At 45.5% G+C, this 27364-nt stretch overlaps 1 protein-coding gene across 1 annotated transcript in view; it reads left to right on the top strand.

Annotated features, from left to right (window-relative positions):
• Positions 1 to 23902, top strand: part of DICER1 (dicer 1, ribonuclease III) — a 70214-nt gene extending 46312 nt beyond the window's left edge. Inside the window, 15 exon segments of the mRNA XM_070412530.1 lie at positions 629 to 704; positions 1265 to 1404; positions 2156 to 2335; positions 2541 to 2754; positions 2925 to 3078; positions 3955 to 4137; positions 4356 to 4461; positions 5233 to 5408; positions 6197 to 6977; positions 10145 to 10300; positions 13350 to 14235; positions 16364 to 16632; positions 18911 to 19073; positions 19164 to 19239; positions 19580 to 23902. Of these exon segments, the coding sequence (XP_070268631.1) occupies positions 629 to 704; positions 1265 to 1404; positions 2156 to 2335; positions 2541 to 2754; positions 2925 to 3078; positions 3955 to 4137; positions 4356 to 4461; positions 5233 to 5408; positions 6197 to 6977; positions 10145 to 10300; positions 13350 to 14235; positions 16364 to 16632; positions 18911 to 19073; positions 19164 to 19239; positions 19580 to 19745 (3726 nt within the window). The 3' untranslated portion in view covers positions 19746 to 23902.
• Positions 23903 to 27364: the final 3462 nt, after the last annotated feature.

The following is a 27364-nucleotide window of genomic DNA, read 5'->3' as shown; positions in this document are numbered from 1 at the left end:
GCCTTCAGGATCACTACATAACTCACAGACTCGTAGAACTGGAGCGTATGACCTCGGAGGTCCCCGCCAAGATCCGATTAGTGTCTGCATTTCTGACAGAACCGTTCAGCTGTGGCTTAGATGCGCACAGTGACCCCGAATTCGAAGCTGTCATTGGGCTGCTCTATTGCTCTCCTGACTTGAGGCTCTGTCTTTGAGTAACTGCTGTCTGTCCTTGGTCCCAATGCTCATTTCCAGATATTTGAAGATGACTAATTTCTATTGCACATTAAAAGTTGTTCAGAACTATTATCATGTATTTTGTAGTCCAGTCTTGATATAACTTTATTTTTTTGTTACATGCTTGTAGATTAATGAAAATAAAATATATTAAAATTTAAATTCACCAAAATTGTTAAGTCTTAGTTATAATTTATTCAGTTTTTCTGGGAAAGATTTTTAAAGTTGGCTATTTTAGATATGGAGAATAGGATTTTTTAAACTTGTGGACATTTTTCAAAAGAAAGAATTTTCCTCTGGTAAATTTCAACTTGAAAGGTATTGGGACAGAAGTTTTATAGATATTTTAAGTGTTAATAATAATATAGCTACGTGCATATACAATGGAAATATTTCTTGTTACTTTCAGGGTCCCCCAATGAGCTGTATACGATTGGCTGAAAGAGTTGTAGCTCTTATTTGCTGTGAGAAACTGCACAAAATTGGTAAGCATTTGAAAAGCACGTGCAAATAAAAATAAAGTTAAAAACATTGTAAAGCAAAAGCATATCAAGGACTTTATAGGTCGACGGGTTTTGTGGAGCTGTGAGCTGTGTCGGGGGAGGAGGCTTGGTTTCCCACCGCTGAGCTACAGACAACTCTCCTTTTTCGCTTTCTTTACTGACTCCTTTTAGATGCATAAAGGTTTCCATATACTGTTGAATCATGAATGTTTGCATTTTAACACCAGCCTCTCAAATTAACCTATATTAGTGTACAAGTTAATCCACTTCCTTAAAAATGGGAGGACGGGGTCCCCACGGCTTTTGTACAGTGATGACAGTGTGCTCTTCCTGTTCGGATGTTTTTATTTTTGAAATTCTGCTCATATTGAATATATGGATTCAGCATAGACTTTGCCTTAAGTATCACGTTCGATTACGTTTTTATTAAGAGCAAAGATGCTTTAGCTGTCGTTACTCTTCCAGTTGCTTCCTCTGTATCGTTGACTAATTAGGGAGGCAGCATCTGTATTGTGTGTGTCCATTCTCTTTACGTTTCGTAGGTGAACTGGATGACCATTTGATGCCAGTTGGGAAAGAAACTGTTAAATATGAAGAAGAGCTTGATTTGCATGATGAAGAAGAGACCAGTGTCCCAGGCAGACCAGGTTCTACAAAACGAAGACAGTGCTACCCAAAAGCAGTTAGTATTGGTTAGAGCTGAATAAAAATCTGGCCTTGCCACTTTCTTTCCTGCTGCATCAAATCTCAGCTCCTCGGGCTGGCTTCCCAAACCCCTGTCATTTGGCCCCTCTGGACCTCCACTGCCTCCCCTACCGCTCCTTCTCTCGGATCTGCCCCTGCCCACTCGGACATGGCACCTCTTTTTCTTTCCAAAAGGATTCTTCGACTCGCCTATCAGGTTCTATCCAGAACAAGTGTATTTCTTTTAAAGAGGTATTCTTTGTTTTACTCACTGTAGTGATAAGGCGCTTGCTTTACTTATGTGTGGGGCTAAAACAGAAGAGGATTTGTATGATCAAATAGATAAGTGGAAGGGTGCCTGTTCAGGGTGAGGGGCACACTGGCGGGCATAAGTACAGATACCTGTCAGGAGTTAGGGTGTGGCCTGCTAGGCGTCAGAATCTGTTCTCTCAGCGTATGTGTCCAGGTGGATCGGTGGCAGTTCATGCACTAAAGCTGCCGAGTCTGACTTCGGGTTCCAGCTGTAGAATCAGCAGTGCATTATGGGTAGGTGAACGTGGGCCTTGTATCCCAGACCTGAGAAATGCTTATTTACTCTCCAGCGGGCTACGTAATAGGAGGTCTCGTGCCTCGGTTCTTTTCTCAGCTTCTCAGCAGCATTTGGTAAAGCCAGGAGTAAGTTTCTTTTCTTGCCAACATCTGGAAAAGAATATTTGAGCATGATGCTGAGTTTTTCTTTCCAATTCTAGATTCCAGAATGTCTGAGGGATAGCTATCCCAAACCTGATCAGCCCTGCTACCTGTATGTGATAGGAATGGTTCTAACGACCCCCTTACCTGATGAACTCAACTTCAGAAGACGGAAGCTCTATCCCCCTGAGGACACCACAAGATGCTTTGGGATACTGACAGCCAAACCCATACCTCAGGTGAGGCACTGCATAATGACTACCGATGTTAGAAGGAAAACGACTGAAGAGTGACTGCCTTGTTCTCGCAGTGTGTTCAGTATTTAAAAATTGAGCTGTCTCTTCTGCTTCCTGATAGAAAGCATCACTTCTCTCCTGAAGTTAAATACTTAGAAAGGAATCGATACCTGTTAACCGTGGTTGCTTTGTCTTCCTTTGTGCTAAGATTCCGCACTTTCCGGTGTACACTCGCTCTGGAGAGGTCACCATATCCATCGAGCTGAAGAAGTCTGGCTTCACGCTGTCTCTCCAGATGCTCGAGTTGATTACAAGGCTCCACCAGTATATATTCTCACATATTCTTCGCCTTGAAAAGCCTGCACTAGAATTCAAGCCCACAGACGCTGACTCAGCATACTGTGTTCTACCTCTGAATGTTGGTAAGGACCCGACTCGAAAGAAGGAACATTTGGCTTGGCAGCTGCCTTTGTACATAATACAGAAGCCTCTTACCGTGGTAACTCTGTGTTAGACACGTGAATAGAGAGCTTACGTCAGAGACTTTTCCTATTGATATTTTAATAAGCTAACAGTTTTTTTCTTCCCGAAGTGAATGACTCCAGCACTCTGGACATTGACTTTAAATTCATGGAAGATATTGAGAAATCAGAAGCTCGCATAGGCATCCCCAGTACAAAGTACTCAAAAGAAACACCCTTTGTTTTTAAATTGGAAGATTACCAGGACGCAGTTATCATCCCAAGGTGAGCGGTTGGTGGAGATGAGAGGGCTGGCAGGGCGTTGTTTCGGGAGAGTCACTTGTTCGCAGGGGAGAGTGAGTGCGCTGTGGTTGGCATTGCTGTTTCCCTTCATGGTGGACTTGTTTTCTCCAGTTTATGTCCTTATAAAGCAACACCTAAATCCTGTCGTTGAAGATCAGGTCATCTAATGGTGTTGACAGGCTTTCTTCCTAAAACCGCCCTCCTTTTAATCCCCAAAGTCTTCGAGAATTTGATCAGAAATAATATTTCACTTAACATTTTTATAAGGAATAATGTTAAGTTCGAAGGAACTAGTAAATCTGAATTTTTCTTATTTTGTACAAATGTAGGGAATGGAGATTTTAGGCACTTTCAAAGTTTGAGCGCTGGCTCTGATGCTTTTCGCCTGATTTTTTTCTTTGTGTGCCTCAAAGCCATAGTTAGTGTTAGCTGTCATCCAGCTAGCAGCATTAGTAACGGTGTAGTAGGCCACCTCCGTGGCCGTGTGTCACAGTCGCGTTAGTAATGACAAGTGTCTGCTCTGCTTGGGTATTGGAAGTTTTCTGTACTGTTTAGATTGATGGAACTAAGAGTTACTTAATGATGCCCTTTAGCTTCCATGTGTTATGGAGGTATAGATACTAAGAAAGAAGGGGAGAATGGTCAGGTAGGTTTTGCTTGATATAAATGTAGTGCTTTTTTTCAAATCCACTTGAAATATATAATTTGGAATTAAAGTTTTCATTAATGTTATTTATTTTTAACCTTTTGAACTCTTACTTTACAATCGTGTTTCCATTTCCATATTAAAAACAGTGAGTTGTGTTTTGAGAACAGTTGATTTAAACCACAAGTCATTATCTATTTATTTATTTTTAGGTATAGAAATTTTGATCAACCTCATCGGTTTTATGTTGCTGATGTGTACACTGACCTTACCCCACTGAGCAAATTTCCTTCCCCTGAGTATGAAACTTTTGCAGAATATTATAAAACCAAGTACAACCTTGACCTGACCAATCTCAACCAGCCACTGCTGGATGTGGACCACACATCCTCAAGGTAAGCCTGCCCTTAAAGGGGTTTTTCCAGCGCGCAGTAGGCACATGCAGAGGTTCACGGTACACTGCCCCCTTGGACTCTGAAACCAGATGCTGTGCACACAGATTGCCCAGGGTGTGGTCCAGGGTCCGTGGTGGCAGTGAGCTCTTCAGGTGGGCAGGCGGCACTGGGAGAGCGGACTTGGTCTGTTTGATAAAATGGTTTTTCCGGTTTTGCAGACTTAATCTTTTGACACCTCGCCATTTGAATCAGAAAGGGAAAGCCCTTCCTCTAAGCAGTGCTGAAAAGAGGAAAGCCAAATGGGAAAGTCTGCAGAATAAACAGGTAATGTTATGAGCATCACTTAATAAAGATAAGTTTGAATTTTATATTATCAAGTGAACTAAGTGACTTGTAAACATTTTAGAAATTGCCCAACTCTTAGGCTTTGTTTTGGTTTAACTGATGTTATGTTTTGACTTTTATTTGAGTATTTTTTTGGTAAGTATGAGCAGTTTAACTTTTACCTTTGGTCCATTGGTACAATTATACATGAATCATCCTTATAAATTCTAGAATAAATCCCATTTGCCCTCAAGGATTATTTGAAAAAAAATTTTTTTCAATATATCAATTACAGCTGACATTAGTTTCAGGTGTACAGCATAGTGGTTAGACAGTATATAACTTTACCCACATAATCCCTTCCGTAAGTCCTACACCTCCCTGACACCATACATAGTTATTACAGTATTATTGACTGTATTCCCTCTGCTGTACTTTCCATCCCTGCGACTGTTTTGTAACCACCAATTTGTACTTCCTGGTCCCTTCACCTTTTCACCCAGCCCCTCCCCCTCCTCACCTAGCAGCCATCAGTTTGGCTTGTATATTTGGTCCATTGACACAATGATACCATGAAGTCATCCTTATAAATCCTAGGATAAACCCCATGTGGCCTTCAAGGATTTGTATGAAAATATTTTCAAAAATAAGATTTTGCTAGTACTTACAATTTTTGCCCTTATCCAGTAGTGAAAGTGATCTTAGCTTTGTTTTCCATTCTTCTGTGTGTTTGCTTTATATTAATGTTTTCACATTTCCTCGTATTCAAAGATACTGGTTCCCGAACTCTGTGCTATCCATCCGATCCCGGCCTCGCTGTGGCGGAAAGCCGTCTGTCTCCCCAGCGTTCTGTACCGCCTCCACTGCCTTCTGACCGCCGAGGAGCTCCGAGCCCAGACAGCCAGCGATGCCGGCGTGGGAGTCAGATCCCTTCCTGTGGATTTTAGGTAGGCCTGTTTACAAAAGAACTGAATTAAGTTTAAACTTTATCTAAAATGGTTCTTAAAAGACTAAAAGAACAAGGATGCCTAATAGGTGTCATAAATGCATCCTTTGATTCCTAAGTGAAAAATCTACATATTGAGTCCTGTGTTCCTGTGATGTTTAGAGGGAGGTGAGATACTAGGGTCAAAAATAGTCACCCCCTCCCTCAGTGATGGGAGCTGAAATGAAAACAGTCCATGTAACCGTGCTTGACATTCGAAGCCTGCTTCCTCTTACAAATCGGATTTATATTGAAAAGTAGTGCCTTGGTATCTTTGTCTTCATTATGTTCTCCCCACATTATTTCCCCACTAGTAAAGTCTCTGCACTCTCTGGGAATTATTGGTTTAACCTCTCAGATTAATTTTGATTATCCAGTTGGCAAGACCACGTGGTTCTGGAGAGTGAGGGACTTTAAAATGGAATGGCAGGAACTGTTGTTCGCTCCTCTTCCACGTTGTTAGCTTAGGCGCAGAGAGGTTATGTGAATTGCCCAAAGTTTCCCAGCTCGTGAGCCAGAGGACTGACCCAGGCTTCAGCGCCTGGCAACCACACTGTTCCTGGCGGGATGGAAGCAGCGCATGCACCTGTCCGCTCCGCAGTGCAGTGCAGGCTTCTTCCTTGGAAACTGGTTTCTCCTCTCAAGTAGGAGCACAAATACAGGGATCTCTGTTTCATAGTCAGATGACTCTTGCTCTAGGTCTAGCCCTTTTGAAGGATCTGATGAAAAGTTATAAAAATGTCTTTGCAGATACCCTAACTTAGACTTTGGGTGGAAGAAATCTATCGACAGCAAATCTTTCATCTCAATTGCTAACTCCTCTTCAGCTGAAAATGATCATTACTGTAAGCACAGCACAATTGTCCCTGAACATGCTGCACATCAAGGTGCTAGTAGAGCCTCCTCTCTAGAGAATCATGACCAAATGTCTGTGACCTGCAGAGCGATACTCAGTGAGTCACCTGGTAAGCTCCCCATTGACGTGCCCACAGACCTCACAGCAATTAACGGTCTTTCTTACAATAGAAATCTTGCCAATGGCAGTTGTGATTTAGCTAACAGAGACTTTTGCCAAGGAAATCAGCTGAATTACTACAAGCAGGAAATACCTGTACAACCAACTACCTCATATCCCATTCAGAATTTATACAATTGTGAGAACCAGCCCACGCCCAGCGATGAATGTACTCTACTGAGTAATAAATACCTTGATGGAAATGCTAACAAATCTACCTCAGATGGCAGTCCCACGGGGGCCACGGTGCCTGGTCCCACAGAAGCTGTTGCCGTGCGCAAGGACAGGCTGGGCTCTGCGCAGAGCCCCTCTCCTGGCTACTCCTCCAGGACTCTGGGCCCAAACCCTGGACTCATTCTTCAGGCTTTGACCCTTTCGAATGCCAGCGATGGGTTCAACCTGGAGCGGCTCGAGATGCTGGGGGACTCCTTCCTAAAGCACGCCATCACCACGTATCTATTTTGCACTTACCCTGATGCGCACGAGGGCCGCCTTTCATACATGAGAAGCAAAAAGGTAAGAGGTCCTCCTTTTACTTTGAGAGTTAGAACAATTATTCGTTGTGCCCGGATTGGTTGCAAGTATTGGGTAGTTTCAGGGGAAAAGGAAAGTACTAACCTCAGGGACCCCACACCCGCCATGTGCCGCTAAAGCCGGTGGCATACGTGCCCAGGAGTTGACACAGATCTGCTTGTCACCGAAGAAGCACTCAGGTTTGGGGGCTGCTGATCTGATGTGACTGACTTACTGATAGACATTCAGTTCAGATGCAGCTGTCTGAGAGCTCGCGCCCTACTTAACGGAGGTGAACGAAGTGTTTACTTGGGAGGGCGCTGTCTCGGTGGGTAAGACACGGCTTCCACGGGCCGCTCGTCTCTGAGGCGTAGGGTGCTGGGGAAGGGAAAGAGCAGCTCTCCTCCCAGCTCAGTGACCCCACCGAAGGAGATTGAGCCTCGGGCTCTGAGTGAGCAGTGCCTGATAAGACAAAGGGAGGGCCTGTTCTTAAATTTAGTGTGGAGTCAAGATTTAAGGAAGAAAAGTAGTGAAGGTAAATCTTTAATGATGATGAAAAGAGGTGTCACAAGTCAGCGTGGGCCTGTTTGGCAGATAACTTAGCTGCCGGTTAGCCTGAGCACTCAGCGAGCGGTTACCACTCATGGTCAGAGGAGGTGTTCACGGAAGAGGTGTGTTCACAGTGCGACTGTGAAATGGACAAATGGCAGAGCCTGTCGGCTCTCTGAGTCAGCGGCGGCCACGGTCAGAAGTGTGGAAATTCCTGAGAAAAGACCTGAAAAGGTGGTGGGTCGAAGCCGTACTCCTGAGCGAGGGAATCTGCACTTTGAATGTGTAGGTCACTGTGGAATGTTGAAGGCACTTTTTGCATGAGGGACTATGAATATCAATAAAGTGGTGGTTTTAAATGATGGATCTGGTAGCAGCGTGCAGCCTGAGTTGAAAAGCAAGACCAAACCAAGCTGAGCAGTCAGTTGGCTTTGAAGGTCTGAGCGTGAGCAGAAATGGATGTCTGGGGGAGTGATATTTCAGCGGCAATGATGTTGGCCGACACGAAGTGCTTCCTCTGCCAGACCTGCTGTCTTCCATCTTGTCGATGAGGGTGCTGGAGCAGCAGAGGCGAACTGCCTGAGCTCATGGCAAATAGATGGCAGCCCAGTCTGGCTATAAGAGACCTCGCTCTTCACCATTGCACCGACCTGCCCTTGATATTGCCCTGTAACACCAGGCACTAGACTGGGTATCTTACAGCCCTTCTCCTGTAATCTTTTCAATGAGCCCCTGGGAGGTGGATAACGTCTCCATTTTGCAGATGAGAAAACTGCTTAGAGAGTTTAGCTCATGTAGGTCATCTAGCTAGTCCGGGGTAGTCGGGCGTTCATCCGAGGCTAGAGCCCATGCCTTTCACCATCGTCTCTGCTGCATCCCGGCACGGTAGGGAGGATGTAGCGATGGCAACCACACACGCACACACAGAGGTTGGGGTGATAATGATGCTGGTTGTGAGGTAGACAGAAATGTAGGAATCAGGGTTCAGGTTGGGTGTTTAGACCTCATGAAATATGAAGTGGGATGTTCAGATAATTGAGAATTTAGGACTAAGATACCGTTTGGGGAATAAGCTTTATACGAGTGAGATTTCCCAGGGGTGGTTGGGAATCAGAGGCTAAGAATGACTACCCTGTTAGGTAAGAAAGACATGATTTTATATTTCAAAAATTCATCCATTCATCTGCTCAGAGAGCTTTGACTCCTCTTTCCTGTGGAAGTTCTCCCTCCCTTTGCCTGGGGTAAGACCTTCCAGGGTGCTCAGCCCCAGATAGGCCTGTCTCCTAGCCAGGCCGACGCCCTGTCTTCCCGTGGACCCCGGGCCCCAGGCACACAGCAGCTGGTGGCTTCTCGGAGCACTCACCCATTTCTCCTTGCTGAATCCGGCTTGTCCCACCTTGAGCTCCATGAGTCCTTCCTTAGTTCTTCCTTCCTTAGTTCTCTCCTGCCAACTGTTTCCGTCGACTTTGTGATTCCTATCCTCTCATTGGCATCTGGGATGTTGTGTCCTCATAGTATGGAGAAGGAACTAGCATTTATTTGCGCTGTTACATTTCAGGCAGCCTGGGAAAGCCCTTCCGCAAGTGCTGGGGTCGGTGGACGCCTCTCCCTCCGAGCTGTTCTGTGCAGGCCCGCTCCTGCTGGCATTGTTCTCCCAGGGACGCTGCCCTGGCGCCTCTCCCGCTGGGTGCTGGTCCCGTGGTATTGCTGGGTGCTGGTCCTGTGGTATTGCTGGGTGCTGGTCCCGTGGCATTGCTGGGTGCTGATCCCGTGGCATTGCTGGGTGCTGGTCCCGTGGCATTGCTGGGTGCTGGTCCCGTGGCATTGCTGGGTGCTGGTCCCGTGGTATTGCTGGGTGCTGGTACCATGGCATTGCTGGGTGCTGGTCCCATGGCATTGCGTTATGTGGAAGAAGGGCTCATGAAGGACTTAAATAAAAAGAAACCCAGTGTTTAGAAAATGGAAATGAGGTGACAGTTCTAGACACTAGTTTCCAAGTAAAAATGAGACAGAAATGCAGTAATTTGAGGAGATGAAAGCCTCAGGGAAAACAGAAATGAGGGTTTTATTGATGCAAATAAACAAGGGAGTTGTTCTTTATTGCCTTTTGCTCGACTTTAAAATGATTGAACAATACTATCTTGAAATACCATTCAAAACAAAGGAGTGATGTTGGAGAAAACATTACATTTGAAATTATTTGTGGCGTGGGCTCTCACATTGTAAAGTAATTTGAGCTCTGTTCAGTGCCAGATTCACTTTACTTCATCGAGAATATTGTGACCTCTTGGACTTATGTGGGTTCTTTTTCAAAAATTTCAAAATTAGCATTTTGTATTTTATATCATCATTTTATATCAACCTGCTTTCTACAGGTTGAAATTGAACTATTTCTTCTGACTTAAGGAATTTGCATGTATATGTCAGTTTTTTCGGATCTGCATTTAAAACTCAAATACTCATCTAACTACACTAAAGAATATAGGACTTAATATTTTCCATCAGTCTTTATAATTGATGAGCAGTTACAATGATTTAGGTACAAATATGTTCACATGCCTCCTGTGAGTTACAGCGGAGATGGTGCATAGTAAGTGTGTTGTGAACTTTTTCTGCCGAAGGTCAGCAACTGCAATCTGTATCGGCTTGGGAAGAAGAAGGGGCTGCCCAGCCGCATGGTGGTGTCCATATTCGACCCCCCTGTGAACTGGCTTCCTCCTGGTTATGTAGTCAATCAAGACAAAAGCAGCACAGATAAATGGGAGAAGGATGAACTGGTAAGTTTGTGGTAATGGGAGGATTCCTTTTTTGGTGAGGGGAGAAATTTGTTCTATTAATTCTTTGTTTTTTTTCCCCCTGGCATGTTTATAATAGAGTATATATTTGATATATTGATTTAATATCTCTAGAAATAGACTGTCTTTTCATTGGATTTAGAAACAATGTTGCAATTTTGAAAGAAGACACTTTCTTTTCCTTTGTGCAAGTTAGAAGATTATCTGATTTAGTGCTCAAAAGAAGAAAAATAAAACATTTTTTATATAACATTTCGCCTTACTGTTAGGTGTTACAGTTTATCATAGATCCCTACTTAGCTCTGTTCAGTTAAATGACTTTTCAGTGACCTGTGATCTCTAGTCTGTGAAATAATACAATTTCAATAAGATCTTGCTTTTGCAGCTCAGGGTTTTTGCAGGACTGTTTCTTCTTTTGTGACCTAAAAATAATAAGTAAATCGCCATACGTAAAGGTTGTAGGTTTCTGGCAATAGTTTAAATGTTGCCTGATTTCAGAAGATGCCCTTGCTTCCTGGTATCTTGTCTCGAAGGCCAGCAGAGGGCACCTGGGAGGGCCTGGGCGCTGAGCTGGTGGGGCAGCCCGGCCAGCATTGGCTGGGAACTCCAGCGCCTCTGCCAGGGGAGCGGCGCACAGGCGGCCCAGCTCTCAGTGACTCTCCCTCGGCGAGGCGAGCCGCTTGCTGTGGTTTCCCTTTTACTTCAGCGACAGCGAGCAGGCGTTTCTTCCCAGCTGGCGCGTCCGGCTGTGTGTGTCGCCTTCTTTCTGACATGCAGGTCCCAGCTGTCTGTCTTAAGTGTTTCTGGGTCACACACTCAGTGACTCTGTCTGGATTTTACCTCTGTATTGAGTATATTTTTAAGTCATGCAGTTTTTGACTTATAGATAGTAAACTTATGTGGGAAAACATGAGGAGAATATTTTAATAAGAATTGGGTTAGAAAAAGTACATGTTATTAATTTAGAGATAGGTAGAACCTTAGGAGGAAATGTGTAGACTCTGAGAACTTTAGAGAAAATAATACATTTTTACAAAAATTATTCTGGCAACGATTATCCTGCTTTGGAAATACTGTTTTATAATATAATTGACTTTTTAAAAAAACCACGAATATAGAAGAATGAAGTTGATGTAGGCATGTCCTTTTGATTAAAAAAAGTTGTGTTTTTGTTTTTAAGATCTAGCACACAGTTCCTTTTCTTGACATTGCAGAAGAACTGGCACTTTGGTTCCTGGAAAACATTAAAAATACTGTTCCTGCTTTCACTGAGTAGTTTATACAATGAAATAGGCCCTTACATGCTATTGCAAAGCATAGGCTGGTTGCATTCCTGTTGTCACTGCCCTGCCCCTCAGCAGCTAGGTGTAAGTGAAATCAGCAGGGCAATCGCTAGGTAGCAAGCGCACGGGGACTGTGGAGGAGAGTTGCATGCTGGGCTTTTGTTTTTAAAGAGCATGAAGTGCTCTTGGGAACCACTTCGTGAGGTAGAATCCCACTGTTCTGCAGGGAAACTGAAACCCTGAGACTTAAAGAACTCTGCCCAAGGTCATACAGCTTCTCTGTGATACAGCCCAGTCCTTTGTTTTGTTTCTTGCTTTTCTGCACTCCACTGATTTTAGCTTATGTTAGCATCTCTATAAAAATACATGTGGATGTTTTTAATTAAAAATTATTCAGTCTGATTTTTTTTAAATTGTAATTTGGCCCTTTCTTCTAAGGACCAAACAATTAGTAAAAAAAAAAAAAAATAATCTCGTGTTACCAGGAAAGTATAGGATTTTTAACAGGGAATAGTTCCTCGAGGTCTGCCGTTGTAGTTTCTTTTAGTTCCTTATTCTTGAAAAAGTTTTATAAACTTTTTTTATTTAAAAAAATATACATAGTTAAAGGTATATGGCTTGGCTCACTGCTCTTATTTCTTTTCAAACAATTACAGTTTGTATCTCTTTTGAGTCTGGCTTAAAATGAAAATATTTGCAGCATTTAAAAAGCGCTTGACAGAAAGTTTGAAAACCTTTCAGAACACTCTGGAAAGTTGTCACTCTCAAAAGTGAAGCACAGCCTGCTGCCTCTCCCCCCAGAGTCAAGTCTTGATGTGTGGTTTTTCTTGTTTGTGTTTTTTTTATTTTTATTTTATTACTCAACAGAAATTTGGCATCTTCCGAGCATTGCAAAAAAGTTACGTCATTACTGAATCCTAGCCCATTATTAAGGTTGTCATTCACAAATAAGCTGTTGCCAAAGAAATTGGAATTAGCAAAGATCCTCTGACAGAAATTGGATTGTTGTGTTTCATGTTAGTCTAAATTTTCTTCTATTTTTGTCAGTTACGCTATAATCAGTTACCCTGATTACTGTAGCTCAGTGGAGGGGAAAAGCATAATTTCTCAAATTCATAGCTTAGGTCAGTGATCACTTTTAGTTTTCAAAGTAAAGCAATTTAGTTTTACATTGTAGCAAATGTACTTTGGTTTGAAGTAGAAATAGGGACAGACACTCTATCATGAAACTTGCACATTTTTAATGTTACAAAGATTTAAGAAATAATTCTGTTTTATATTATACTCTTAATTGCAAAGATAATGCTTTTTTGCATTTGGAATTTAATTTTATTAATTTGAAAATCTTTTAGAACTTTTCAGCAAAATTGGAGATCTCTGTGGTTGGCATATGAGTACTTTCATTGTGTATTCTGCCGGAGTTAGAGTTCTCAGCTGAATTTTGCCTTGTGGCCATTAACTTTAACTTCATATTCCATGTATAAAATCATCAGCTTAAAGCTTCGGACTGGATAAAGGTCATTTTATAACTCAGAAAATGAACATTCAAAGAACATGTTTTACTTTGTTTATATGATTAAATAACTTATTTTATGTTAATTGAAAACAAATGGCTGTGATTTTAAAGTTGCCTTTTAGTATTTGTGGTTGTCATTTGAAATTATCCATAACCCTTGCTTTTATTGAGTCTCCAACCCTTTTAAAACCAGCAGCTATGTCTCCCTCCTGCCCCATTCCCCTCGTTGCAGACAAAGGACTGCATGTTGGCTAATGGCAAACTGGACGATGACTTTGACGAGGACGAGGAGGAGGGCCTGCTGTGGAGGGCCCCCAAGGAGGACGCCGACGACGAGGACGACTTCCTGGAGTACGACCAGGAGCACATCCAGTTCATAGACAACATGCTGATGGGATCGGGAGCTTTTGTGAAGAAAATCCCTCTCTCTCCCTTTTCAGCCGCCGACTCAGCATATGAGTGGAAAATGCCCAAAAAAGCCTCCTTAGGTAGCATGCCATTTTCAGCAGACTTCGAGGACTTTGACTATAGCTCTTGGGATGCAATGTGCTATCTGGATCCTAGCAAAGCTGTGGAGGAGGATGACTTTGTGGTGGGGTTCTGGAACCCATCAGAGGAGAACTGTGGTGTTGACACAGGGAAACAGTCCATTTCTTATGACCTGCACACGGAGCAGTGCATTGCTGACAAAAGCATCGCTGACTGTGTGGAAGCCCTGCTGGGCTGCTATTTAACCAGCTGTGGCGAGAGGGCGGCTCAGCTTTTCCTCTGCTCGCTGGGGCTGAAGGTGCTCCCTGTAATTAAAAGGACTGAGCGCGAGAAGGCCGTGTGCCCTGCCCGGGAGAATTGCAGCAGCCAACAAAGGAGCCTTTCAGGGAGCCGGGCGGCGGCCTCGGCCTCGGCCAGCTCCCGCTCCGCCGCGGGGAAGGACGTGGAGTACGGCTGCCTGAAGATCCCGCCCCGGTGCATGTTCGACCATCCGGATGCAGATAAGACCCTGACGCACCTCATATCGGGTTTTGAGAATTTTGAAGAGAAAATCAACTACAGATTCAAGAACAAGGCTTACCTTCTGCAGGCGTTTACCCACGCCTCCTACCACTACAACACTATTACCGGTAAGGCGCCCAGGCCCCGCCGCACTTCTCTGAAAGTGCGACCACGTGTCAATCGCATTATTTTGGCCTCATAAAAAAATGATCTATGTGTGTTCAGACTTAGTGCTTAACACGCGAGGTTGGGGAGGAAGCCACGGCCAGCGAGAAAGCCTGGCCTCCTCGCTGGGAGCATGCGCTGCTCTTTGGGAGGAGGGAGGTGGCTCTCCGTCCCCGCTCGCACATGTCATGTCACGTGCTGCGGGATCCCGGGGAGCGGCCGCATCGTGGTGTGTCTTTCCTGTCTCAGCCCGCCCAGGGGCTCTCTGCCGCTCAGGGCTGCTCTGGGTTCCTGATTTATGTGTGTGTTCTGATGTACTTCCACATTCTTTTATCATAAGTCTAAAGATGAATAGGTGATAAGAAAGTGCTTCACAGAGGCTTCATGCCCTTGCTCTGACCGCTGTCGTCTTCTCTGCACTGTGCTCCCTGCTTCTTCCCGTCTGCATGTAACAGGCTCCCAGCCCGTTGCCTTAGAACAGCGTCGCCAACCTTTCAGAACTCACGGACCACCGGTTGGCGACCGCTGCCTTAGAAGGAAGAACAGGCAGCTAACAGCTAACACCGCGTCAGCCTGTGCAACACAGCTCAAGTCCATGTGTTTTTCTGTCTCACAGTAACAAGTTCTTGAGTCCAGAATACCAAAGCCAAGCAGAAAGTTTGTGTAAGGAAAAGAATGTAGATTAAGATGGTCTGAGGAATGTGAAGCCAAAAAGCGAAAAGGCATCCGACTCCATTCTAGAAAGATTGGTGAAACGAAAACCTGTTTTTCTTGGAGAGTGTAACGAGGCCTGGTTTTCTACCGCCCAGTCCTGGGTGAGGTCTGGGCTCTAGCCTGTCTCAGCTCCTCCCTGGGGGGGCGGCTGGGCAAATCATTTCATCTGTCCCTGCCTCAGTTTCCGCAGGTGAATGGACTCTTTACTAACGGAGAAAGATGAGGTGCTGGTTAATACTGAGAACTTTTCACATTTTGACAACTGCTTTTGCTCAAGGTCTTGGCTCACTTCACAACTTTTATTTCTCAATCTCTTGGTTTGTGTAAAATTCATATTTTTTATTAATCTTTTTTTTTTTTTTCTTTAGAGGGAGAGGAGGGAAGGGTGGGGAGGGAGAGAGGGAGAGAGAAACATCGATGTGAGAGAGAAACATCGATTAGCTGCCTCCTGCACTCCTACCAGACATCAAGTCCGCAACCTGGGCATATGCCTGACCGGAGTCAAACCGGCAGCCTTTCCGTGCACAGGACGACGCCCCTCCAACTGAGCCACACCAGCCAGGGCTCAATTTCACCATTTCTTTTTTTTTTTTTTTTTTTTTTTTTTTTTTAAATATATTTTATTGATTTTTTACAGAGAGGAAGGGAGAGAGATAGAGAGTTAGAAACATCGATGAGAGAGAAACATCGATCAGCTGCCTCCTGCACATCTCCTACTGGGGATGTGCCCGCAACCCAGGTACATGCCCTTGACCGGAATCGAACCTGGGACCTTTCAGTCCGCAGGCCGACGCTCTATCCACTGAGCCAAACCGGTTTCGGCCAATTTCACCATTTCTAATCCAAGTTGAGAAGAGGGTCTCCTTATACTAACTGTTATCTGTGAAACAGATGTAACCCAGAAATGGCGAGGCGTGGTGCCACTTAAATACATTCACGTGTGAGTGAGTGGTGTGCAGTGATGAGACCTCGGTGGAGGCGGACTCGCAGGGTTGGGCTCAGTAAGGGATGTGTGGTAGGGACTTTAGGACGGTGCCCAGCACCTGCCTGCCCAGCTCGGTGCCAGGGGAAAGGGCTCAGTGATAAGGACGTCTCCTGGGAAAGGTTTTCCTAACAAGACATTTGTCTTCGGGCCACCTAGAGATTTTCTGACCACAACGTATATATAAGAAATGTGCTTAATTTGCCATTAAAATGTAATTTGCCGAGGCTTCAGCAAGTGAGATGTCAAGTGATTTTGTCCTTGAAGAGTGTGTATGAAATGAACCCAGAAAAAAGTCTCTGCTATGGCTCGGGCAGGCCTCTCGCCAGTCATTCTGCAGAAACCGGGTCAGGGCGTTGCCCAGGCTCATGGCTCCCCTGTGGCTCCTCCCTCAGATTGTTACCAGCGCCTGGAGTTCCTGGGAGACGCGATCTTGGACTACCTCATAACCAAGCACCTTTACGAAGACCCGCGACAGCACTCCCCGGGCGTCCTGACGGACCTGCGCTCCGCCCTGGTCAACAACACCATCTTCGCGTCCTTGGCCGTGAAGTACGACTACCACAAGTACTTCAAAGCCGTGTCCCCGGAGCTCTTCCAGGTCATCGACGTCTTTGTGCAGTTCCAGCTCGAGAAGAATGAAATGCAGGGGATGGATTCCGAGGTCAGTGCTGCCGAGCGTGTGCGAGTCAGAGGTGGAGCCGCTGGCCGGGGCTCTGGGGAGTTAGGGCTCTGGCTCACAGCTGTGCGGAGGGACGGCCGAAGCCAGGCTGTGGCACCCGCACCGTGCGATCCTGGGGGGAGCTGAGGTGGGCCGGAGCTCTCGGGGGGCCTTGTAGGAATGGAGGCGTGTGGCCATTCATAGGGAGAGGGAGCCCAGCGTGTCCAGTGTGGCACCCTTCCCCACCGATTCAGGCTCCCGAGAGGTGTGGCGCCACCCCCTGGCCACCCCCGCGGTGGCCTAACCCAGTGGCCTCCTCAGGGCTTCTGCCTGCCTTGCTCTTCAGCATGGGTCGGGAATATTTGCTCATGTCTCAGGTAAGCGGCACAAACACGTATTCTGCTTCTACTGGAAATGGAAAACCTCAGTTAAAAACCAAACTTCTGCATTTCTAACCGTTGGAATTTGAGAGGCTTCTCCGTAAGTTCAGCCAGAGGTTCGTTGGTGATGGAGCTGTTTCTGATGTCGGTGACTCCTCTGCAGCTTTGTCGGCAAGTCTGTTGCTTAGGTGTTCCCAGCCCGGAGTGCTTGCTGCCCCTCCTCTGCGTCCCCTGTGCCCAGGAGGCCGCTCCGTCCCTCCTCCTCCCCATGCTGACTCCTTGGCTTTTCTTACTTTTGTAGATTTTTTATAAGGAGTTAAGGAACTTATTCACAAATTCCTCTGATAGCTGTTGTCATTGTTCTCTTTTGATTGGTTCCTTTTTAAATTTCAAACCGTTGTTGGGGCTTTCATGCATTCCCTTAACTTCCTTGGAAGCGAAGGCTCTCGTCCAGACCAGCCGCGGGCAGGCAGGCAGGCAGGTTCTGTGCAGGCGGCCAGCGCTGCCTCGGGCAGTGTGAGTGATCGCAGAGCAAGTGGTAGCAGGAGACTAGCGGTACAACCGCCTCGCAGTCAGCATCACTTCTGGTCTCATCCTCCCAAACACTGCAAGCTTAGAATGAGAGATTCGCTGACATATAAATGCTCTTTCACATGACAAGGGGACATTCTGTAATCTGTGTTCATTCTTTTTCCCTCTCCATTGTTTACATAAATATGTATGGAAGTTACAAAAACTAATTGGAAATGTCATGGTCTGGCTTTTTAAATTTACTATTTGTTCTTAAGAATTCTCTCCACTTTTCTGGGCCCCAGTTTCCTCATCTGTAAAGGAAAGAATTAAACTTCATATGTTTTAAAATTCCTTTCTCCCTCAAAACCATGATATATGAACAATAACTGTCTTATTTTTCCAGTAGTCAGTATTATAATTTGTATATAGAACTTTGTTTCACTAAAAACTGTTTAGAAATTACTGTCCCCTCCTTTTAATTTCTTTCACAAGTAGTTTGTTTATTTTAGAAAGCAGATGAGAACACGCACATAAGAGGGGTGATGTTATGCGTGACTTCCCACACTCCCTTCTTGTCCCCGAGTGTGTGGTGGTGACTGTCAGTGCTGCGTGCTGGTCAGGGCACGGCTGTCGGGGAGCGCATTTGGTCGTCCTTGCAGCTGGTATTTAAGCTGCTTTCAGTTAGGACTTTTAATAACATGGATGTGATAAATATGCTTATATATCCAGTTACCTCCTTACGATAAGTTCCCAGAGGTGGAATTGCTGCGTCAAACAATTGTGAACCTTTAAAAGGCTTTTGATACACATGTAAGTTTTTATTCTGTGAAGTTGAATACCTGCTGCTTGTAAGGTACTCTTTTACAGCAAACATGTATTAAGTGTTTCATAAAAAGGAGCTTGGAGGAAAATATCTTCCAAATAGGGTTTCCCTGCCCAGAAAGGGGCAGTTTATGCCCTCAGCAGCGTGCGTCCTCCCTGCCTGTCCCACCAGCACTCCCCCTCTCTGCCCAGCCGCCGGGCAGCTCTGCGGAGGTGAAGTTCTTTGATGATGAGTGAATTTGAAAGTTTTTAAAATAAATTTATTTATTGACTATTTCTAATTTTGTGTTAAAAATTTTGTTCTTATTGAAAGATAATCTTTTTTTCTTTGCTGGGTATAGACTATTAAAAGGGAGGGGATTTTTTTTTTTTTTTTGAGAAATTTGAAAACACTTCATCTTTAGGTAAGTTACTGCTTGTGAAGAACCTAGTGCCACATGGAGGCAGCCATGAACAGCTGGAATCATTACCTTTGTTAGCGAAGGAATGAGACTCCCAGCCAGGAAAGGAAGCTGCCTCTGCCCTGCCTTCCTGCCTCCTGCTTACAGTCCCTTTTCTCTCCCCAGCTCAGGCGGTCCGAGGAAGATGAGGAGAAGGAGGAGGACATTGAAGTCCCTAAGGCCATGGGGGATATTTTTGAGTCACTTGCTGGTGCCATTTACATGGACAGTGGGATGTCGCTGGAGATGGTTTGGCAGGTGTACTATCCTATGATGCGGCCACTCATAGGTACTATGGCTCCCCTTCAAAAAAAGCAGAATCAAAATTCAAAGCAACTTCAAGGGTATTATTTACGTTATTCTTTCACTTTGATTATAGAAAAATTTTCTGCAAATGTGCCCCGTTCCCCTGTGCGAGAATTGCTTGAAATGGAACCAGAAACCGCCAAGTTTAGGTAAGCAAAGATGTGCATGGAAAAAATTAACTTATTTCAAATCCAGGGGGAAGTTCTCACAGATGCCGTAAATGAACGATTCCGAAAAATATTTACACGGGGGCACGCTCTCCGCAGTTTCCACTTGTAGTCTGATCGACTTCTCTGCTGTTTTATAAAGTGACGCTGAATTAAAGAAGCCACGGCAGCCCGCCTGCCGCTGTGCGTGAGCCGTCGTGCATGTTTCCCTGGTGTGGTGTCAGCCTGTGCGGGCTCCCGGCTGAGAGCTCACACTCAGAGCTGATTGACAGTCATAATAAATACTCCGACTTCTAATTCATGCTGTTTGGCCTCTTTACAGCCCGGCGGAGAGGACCTACGATGGCAAGGTCAGAGTCACCGTGGAGGTGGTGGGGAAGGGGAAGTTCAAAGGCGTGGGTCGCAGCTACAGGATCGCCAAGTCTGCAGCGGCAAGAAGAGCCCTCCGCAGCCTCAAAGCCAATCAACCTCAGGTTCCCAGCAGCTGAAGCCCCTTTTTAAAATTAAGAAACAAAAAAGCAGAATAAGGTAGAAAATACTTAGATTGAAAAGGATGATTTAAAGTTGATACTGAGCGGAATGAATAGAAGGCAGAATTTAAAGTTTGATAACAGGATAGATTACAGAATAAAACATTTAACATATGTATAAAAATTTTGGAACTAATTGTAGTTTTAGTTTTTTGCGCAAACACAATCTTGTCTTCTTTCCTCACTTCTGCTTTGTTTAAACCACAAGAGTGCTTTAATGATGACATTTACAAGCGTTCAGAACAATTACTGATGGTTTGGTTTGTTTTTAGTATAATTTCCTCACCTTTGCTTAGTGTTAGGAGGCCAGGGAGCTGAAAACTCACACAGTCCCTAGAGTGATGCTAGAGTCCTCGTGCCCCCCGGTCTGTGCGGGATCGCCAGCCTGCACTGGGGGGCCTGAGAGGACGCTGCGAAGCGGGGAAGTGTGCCCGTGTCGCCTCGGTGCCCACGTTCTGCGTGAAGATGGTGTTCCCAGCGCTATTGCACTTAATCGTGAGGGACAGATGTCAATGGCATTGGCTGGCAAGCTGGTGAATCCAATGTTAGTTTTCTCGTGCCACGTATGACAAAGGTTCTTGCCTTAAACGTAACGTCCTCATGGATACTCTTTAATTTCTGATCTTTTTTTGGAACAAACTGATCTTACATTCCCTGCATTTTATTGTGCATTAGATGTTGAGACTGTGGGATTCACAACCCACTAGTGTAGTTGTAACTTAAAACAGGAGATTTGGATTTCTGGCACGTGTATACTAAAGACATTTAAAAAACCAGAATCTGTAGACGGGATTTTTTAAAAAACACCATAATAAAAAGGATCTTTGGCTAACTACCCAGTTTTACTTAAAAAACCTCCTGCAAGGTAGTTCCACTGATGGAAATTGTTTGTGGCAAATAATTTTGCCCTATAGGCTGTTTCTCTAACAAAATTAACCTTAGACATATCACACCTTAAATATGCTGCAGATTTTATAATTCGTTGGTCACTTATTAAAGACAGGCCCAGCACCTTCCCCTTCCGCCTTCTCCCGTGAGTGTCTGCTGCACTGTCCACCATGCTGCGTGTACTTCACTACCAAAGCTGTGCTAGCTGTGGGAGTTTAAAGTGTGAGAAAACTGCCACGATAGTGATACGTCCATGATTTAGTTTGTTAATTTAGCTCAACTAGCTCATTATTTCTATCTTCAGAAAAGAAACAAAAAAAGACATTTTTAGGCATTTGCCTAAGTTTCTTTAATTAGACCTGTAGGCACTCTTCACTTAAATACCTCAGTTCTTCTTTTCTTCTGCATGCGTTTCCCCCTGTTTGGTGCTATGTTTATGTATTATGCTTGAAATTTTAATTTTTTTTGCACTGTACCTATAATACCTCTTAATTTACCTTTATAAAAGCTGTGGGCTGGTCTTGCACTCCCACCAACATACCAGTAGAGGTTTGCTGCAATTTGCCCCATTAATTATGCTTGAAGGTTAAGAAAGCTGAGCAGAGGTGTCTAATGTTCCCAGCACATCGTTCTGAACTTGATCTTCTTGCAGTGCTGCATTTCTGTTTAAATTGCAGTTGAATACTGTACCTCCCGCTGTCTGCACCCCTCCCCGAGCAGCGCTCTGCACGTGTCGCCCGAGGCTGCCGCCTCACTGGCTGAGGCCCCAGAGAGGGACGCCCAGCTCCCCACCTTACTTGTCCCCAATCTTACATTGGAATGGATCTAAATTATTAATTGCGTTCCTGAGCAAATTAATTTGGGTGGCCTCATTTTTAAAATACTGAATTCTGATTTGGAACCTTAGATTTCCGTTTTCGTTTTTTAAAAATCTTAGCAGAAGGTCTCATGGCAAGTTAAAACCAAGCAATTCTTGAATTACAGAACTGTAACCGCATCCATGAGCAAGTAAGGCTGGGTATGGATTTGACTTGTGATGAAGGCATATCACAGATCTCCGAACAACGCGCCGACGACCTGCTGCCAGGTGGAGGGCGGCGTTGTCTAGCGCACTCATCCCAGGGTTGCGGGCTCTCCTCCTGGCACCAATGTCAGATTGTTCACAGTACAGTTCCCACCGGGAGAAAATGCCTCAATATATTTTGTAACCTTAAGAAGAGTATTTTTTGTTAATACTTTAAAAGTTCAGACTTGGATATGATTAGGTCATACGTTCTCAGGGGTTCAAATTTCCTGCTACCATTCAAAATGTTTTATCAACAGCAAACTTGAGCTATTTCTGTTTTTGTTTGTTTTTTGCTGGAGAAAATTAGCTGATTTTAATTTGTGACTCCCACTTTGAAGCAGTCTCTGACCCCTGGTTGCTCTGTTATAAAGAAAAGCTATGAGTTAGGCGAGTGAAATGGTTATGAACGCTCTGTGCTGCTGAATCTAATGCTGTAACGTTTCCCTGTTGAGCTTGTTGGAATGTTTCGCGTCTGTTAATTAGGAACAAGATCACTCTGCATTGCCCGCCCGTCCCCGTCCCCCCTCCTCATCCACCGTGTGTGCCATCCCTGCGTCCTGTGATGGCAACGGGAGGCGGGATGCAGTGTGAGCCTGTGGGGCCTGTGGGTGTTGCGGGCGCTGGGGAGGCCTGCACGCCTGACCTGAAGCGCAGCTGACTGCAGAGGCTCCCCAGGGTTGTGTGGAGGTCAGTTGGCTTGACCCTCATTGTAAACGTCTTTCACTTCTGTGTGTACCTTCAGCCGTCCTCACCACGCTGCGCTTGTCACACACCCCCATGGAGCACAGAGCAGCATTGCACTTGGTACCATGCTTACCTCATTTCAAGGAAATATGCTTAACTGAGAGCAAAAAATGTGGTTTGGCCTCGCTGCTGTTTTGATTTACCGAATTTGAAAAAGATAATTCTAATGCCTGCAATGTGTCATGTATCCTTGCACAACTTCAATGGATCATTCTTGTCTGTGGCATTTTTACTGTTTGTGAAAGTATGACAAAGATTTGTTAACTGAACTCTTAATTATGTTTAAAAATGTTTGTTACTTTTTTCTTTTATATTATGTGATGTGATTAAATGTAGAATGACCTCTAACACTCCTGTAATTTTTATCTTTGAACATACTAATATTTTTATTTTCTTAATAATAGCTTGCCCTCAGAGAGATTCAAATTCCCCGGCCAAAATCGCAAGAGATGTAGGCTCCTTTGGTTCTGGTGGTTCAGTTCATGCACCGGCGCTCACCCGGCAGTCGGCCCTTCAGTGGGCGCCTGGAGCGGGCGGGCTGCGGGCGGCAGAGGACTCCGGCCCAGACCCACCGCGTCCAGTCCCAGGCCAGGCGTTTACCTTGGCATCTCGCTCTGTGAGGGCATCTCATTCTCTCTCACAGAATGTGACCCGCGAGACGGAGACCTTGGTGTTTTTACTTAAGTGGCGTCTAGAATGACGTTGAGTCCTTCACCAGCTTTGTCCTCTGCGGAAGGGCGCACGCTGCGTTTGTCACCTGACGGTTATTTTAATTCCATTTACATGGTGTATTTTTTCAACCACTGATTACTTTTCAGGAATTTAATTATCTCCAGATGAATCCCTTTATTTTATATTGTACATGAAACGGTCTTAAGACACATTGAAGACCGAGCATATTAAAATGATCCTTAAGAGTTGGAGACCCTAGGAGCGATGTTAGGGAGCTTGCATTAAGACTCTATTTTCCACCAGCAGTGAAAATGGTCTCGCGAAACTGACTTGTAAATATATTTTAATCATTAACTGCTTCTTTTTCCGTCCGTTTTTATTTGGACATCAACCAGACAGTTTAGATTCTGTAGATGTGCTCAGAATTCACTGCGGCAGCCGGTTGGTTACACAGCAAAACTGCGAAGGTGAACAAAAGTGACATTTCTGGCATTTCTGTTGTAACTAGAGTGCAGGAAAAGGACTAAAATCAAGTAATACTAACGTGTACTCTGGTTGACAGTAAAGTCTTTACCACCACACACTGCAGCTGTTTGTAAGGAACGTGACGTCACTGTTCACACGTCGTCATCAGCAGGAGGCTGCGTCTGCACTCATGGGCCGCAGTTACCTTCCGTCGTGTTTTCTTTTTTGTGTAATAATTGTAGCCGAGTAAACCTCCAATAAAGTTATGGTCTGTTCACTGTGTGGCCTTTTATCTTTTTCTTTTCTCAATTTGATCGGCTCAACTGGGCGATAACTCAGTAGTTGCCGCAGAAATGGTCTTTAAACGTTTTAATTCCGTGGTCAGCTGCAAACGCGTGCTTCCGTATGGTGACATCCTGTTTACCAGGCGCTGCTTGCCGTCTGCAGTAGCTTCTGTAGGAACAACTCGCTTTTTCAAGACTCAGGTGACCCCAGGGTGTTTTCTGAAATGCTGCCCCAGTGACTGACGTGTCCCAGGCCCGGGGTTTCTGATGAAAGATCTGACACGTTCCCAAGGGGGACTGGCTCCTTCTGAAATCAGCTTCCAGCTTGTAGGCCCTTCCAAATGGTCGGTTAGGAAAGAACTTGACCGCTCCAGGCTTGGGCCCGCCTTCGCGCAGCCTCCGTAACTTGAGCACTAGTAGAGATGGCTTGGCTGTGGGAACAAGATGGTAAGTGTAAGTTCCTTAGCAAAAAGTTTTAGTTTTCCTTTGTAAGAGTTTAAATTAATCCCTTCCTTTCCCCTCCCTCCCGACTCTAACTAAAGGGGGAAAAGTATGTGTTTCAGTGCTGAGGGATTTGGTTGAGCGCTACGTGCCTGTGGGGGAATGTTGCTGCCCACAGTCCACTGGATAGTTCAGGCCAGGCCTCGGCCACGGCCTTCCTGCCACCATGACCTTGTGTCCCTCGGCCAGCGACAGGTGCACAGCCAGGCCAGGTGGACCAGGGTGCAGTCGTGATGTGCATGAAAAGAACGCAGATGCAAGGGAAGGCTTTTGTTTCTGCAGCTGCACAGCGTGATGCGTGTTTGGAAGCGATGGTAGGTGCCCCTCGCTGGCTCAGCTGTGAGCGGGGGCCGTGATCCGCGAAGGCCCGGAGCTGGGGGTGCACCCGGTGGGTGTGCAGCACGCAAGGCTTCCCAGCCTGCGAGGCAGTGTGTAGGCCAGTGATGGCGAACCTTTTGAGCTCGGTGTGTCAGCATTTTGAAAAACCCTAACTTAACTCTGGTGCCGTGTCACATATAGAAATTTTTTTATATTTGCAACCATAGTAAAACAAAGACTTGTATTTTTGATATTTATTTTATATATTTAAATGCCATTTAACAAAGAAAAATCAACCAAAAAAATGAGTTCGTGTGTCACCTCTGACACGGGTGTCATAGGTTCGCCATCACTGGTGTAGGCCATGCTTCTGTCTCTTATTCTTTTCTTGTGGTAAAATGCACATGAAGCTTACCATTTCAGCCACTTGTAAGTGTATAGTTCAGGGCATTAAGTTCATTAACGTTATTAAGCGACCATTACCACCATCCATTTCCAGAACCTTTTCTTTATCCCAAACGGAAATGCTGTCACCATGAAACACTGACTCCCCGGGCCCCTCCCCCAGTCCCTGGCACCCACCCTCCACTCTGTCTCTGAATGTGACTCTTCTAGGTCCTTCATATCCTGGACTTGGATAGTGTATGTCTTTGGGTGTCTGGCTTTTTTATTTCACTTCGCATGTGTCTACAAGGCCCATGCATGTTGTAGCATGTCAGCGCTTCCTTTTCAAGGCCGAGGAGTATTCCCTTGTCGCCTCCAGTGGCTCCTTCTGAAATCAGCGAGTCCTTCGGCTGGAGTGAGTGGTGCTGCTGTAAGCACTGGGGTGCCCATGTCTGTGAACCCCTGCTTTCGCTGCTTCAGTGTCCGACCCAGAAGTGGAATGACTGGACCACAGGGTGATTCTGTGTTTAGTATTTTGAGAAACCGCCATGCTGCTTAACACAGTGGCTGTGCCATTTACACTTAAAAAAAATTTTTTTTTATTGACTTCAGAGAGGGAGGGAGAAGGAGAGAGAGAGAAACATCAGTGATCGGAGAGAATCATTGATTGGCTGCCCCCTGCACGCCCCCTACTGGGGATCGAGCCCACAATCCAGGCATGTGCCCTTGGCCGGAATTGAACCCAGGACCCTTCAGTCCGCAGGCCAATGCTCTCTTCACTGAGCCAAGCCAGCTCGGGCCCATTTACACCCTCGCCAGCAGTGCACACGGTTCCCGTGCACCGCTTCCTCACCCGCGCCTTCTGATAACAGCTGTCCTGTTGGTGCGAGGTGGTCTGTTGTGGTTTGATTCGGAATTCCCTACCTAACGTGATGTTGAGTATTTTTTTCATGTGCTTGTTGGCCATTTACGTATCTGTGGAGAAATACTATTCAAGTCCTTGGTCCGTTTTTGAATTGAGTTTGTGTTTTTGGTTTGAGTTCTAGGAGTTCTTTACATTCTGGATAGTAAACTCTTACTAAATTTTTCTCCCATTCTGTGAGTTGCCTTTTTACTCCCTTGAAAATTCTCTCCTGAAAACCTTTGAATTGCGAAGCACAGTGGCCCCTAGGGTCTCAGCTAAGGGCTCCTGGACCTACAGCAGCTCAGGTTACTGAGCATGTGCTGGGCGCCTGGTCCGTAAAAGCTTTACCTGTTTACGCCACTCACTCCTCCCACGATGCCGGAGACGGCTCCTGTTGGAGGACGTAAAGCATAGCGATCGACATGAGAGCTGCGGTCAGACCACCGGGCTTCCAGCGCTGGGGCTGGGCAAGTTACTGGATGCCTTGGCCCCACGTCCTGGCTGGCACAATGAGGAGCAGTCCTTCAGGTCAGGGCGAGTCCACGGAGAATGCAGGGTGCAGTGCCGCTCACAACATATGCCTGTGATAAATGCGAATTGTTACTGTGATACCCATTTTACAGGTGGCAACAACGAGGCACGGAAGTGAAGTAACTTGAATGCAGTCATGGCTGAACCTTTGACCCATGTCTACCTAAATCAAACATGTTTAACCATCATTCAGTTATTCTCTAACTTCTGTGGATGGTTTGAGATGAAGGTGGAATGAAAATATGTGACTGCGTATACATATGCTACACATTTCGTGTTGAGAAGAAAACCAGATGGTGACCAAAGGCCAGTGTTGGCAGCAGTCACAGGGTTTGTTTCTTTGTTTTGTATGTAACCCTAGAGCTCATTTTTTCAAATGAGGAAAGATTCGGGTCTTCTTAGAGAGCCCGTTAGAACCTGCTGTTGCCCTGTTACCCGACTCACATCAGCCTGAAAAACTAGGGACGGGCCCAGTGGCCATTGGAGGACTTGACATGAGGCCAGTCTTGGTAAGAAAAGCCATTGGCTCCCCGTTCAATGAGAAGCAAGCACTGGAACCTCTGTGCTTCCCACCTGTGCTGCATCCAGGTGGGGGGCGGGGGGACCACTCTGCTGGGAGGTGCGTCATGACGGGACCGTGGTGAGGGGCTGGGCTTCAACGCCAGTGTGTCTCACGCACACGCACATGCAGCAGCATGGCCCTGGTGGTAGCGGCGCCCTGCAACGCGAGGGGATGTTTCTGGTTCTGTAATCTATGCCCAGTTTTTCTTGGTTGAGGGAGAGGGTGGTGGTTGGTGAACATGACTGAGAATCTCACTAG

Source organism: Myotis yumanensis, unplaced genomic scaffold (genome assembly GCF_028538775.1).
Source record: "Myotis yumanensis isolate MYYU_CA2020_CCGP unplaced genomic scaffold, mMyoYum1.0.hap1 SCAF_1, whole genome shotgun sequence".
NCBI lineage: Eukaryota > Metazoa > Chordata > Mammalia > Chiroptera > Vespertilionidae > Myotis > Myotis yumanensis.
This window is presented reverse-complemented; position numbering and strand designations above follow the sequence as displayed.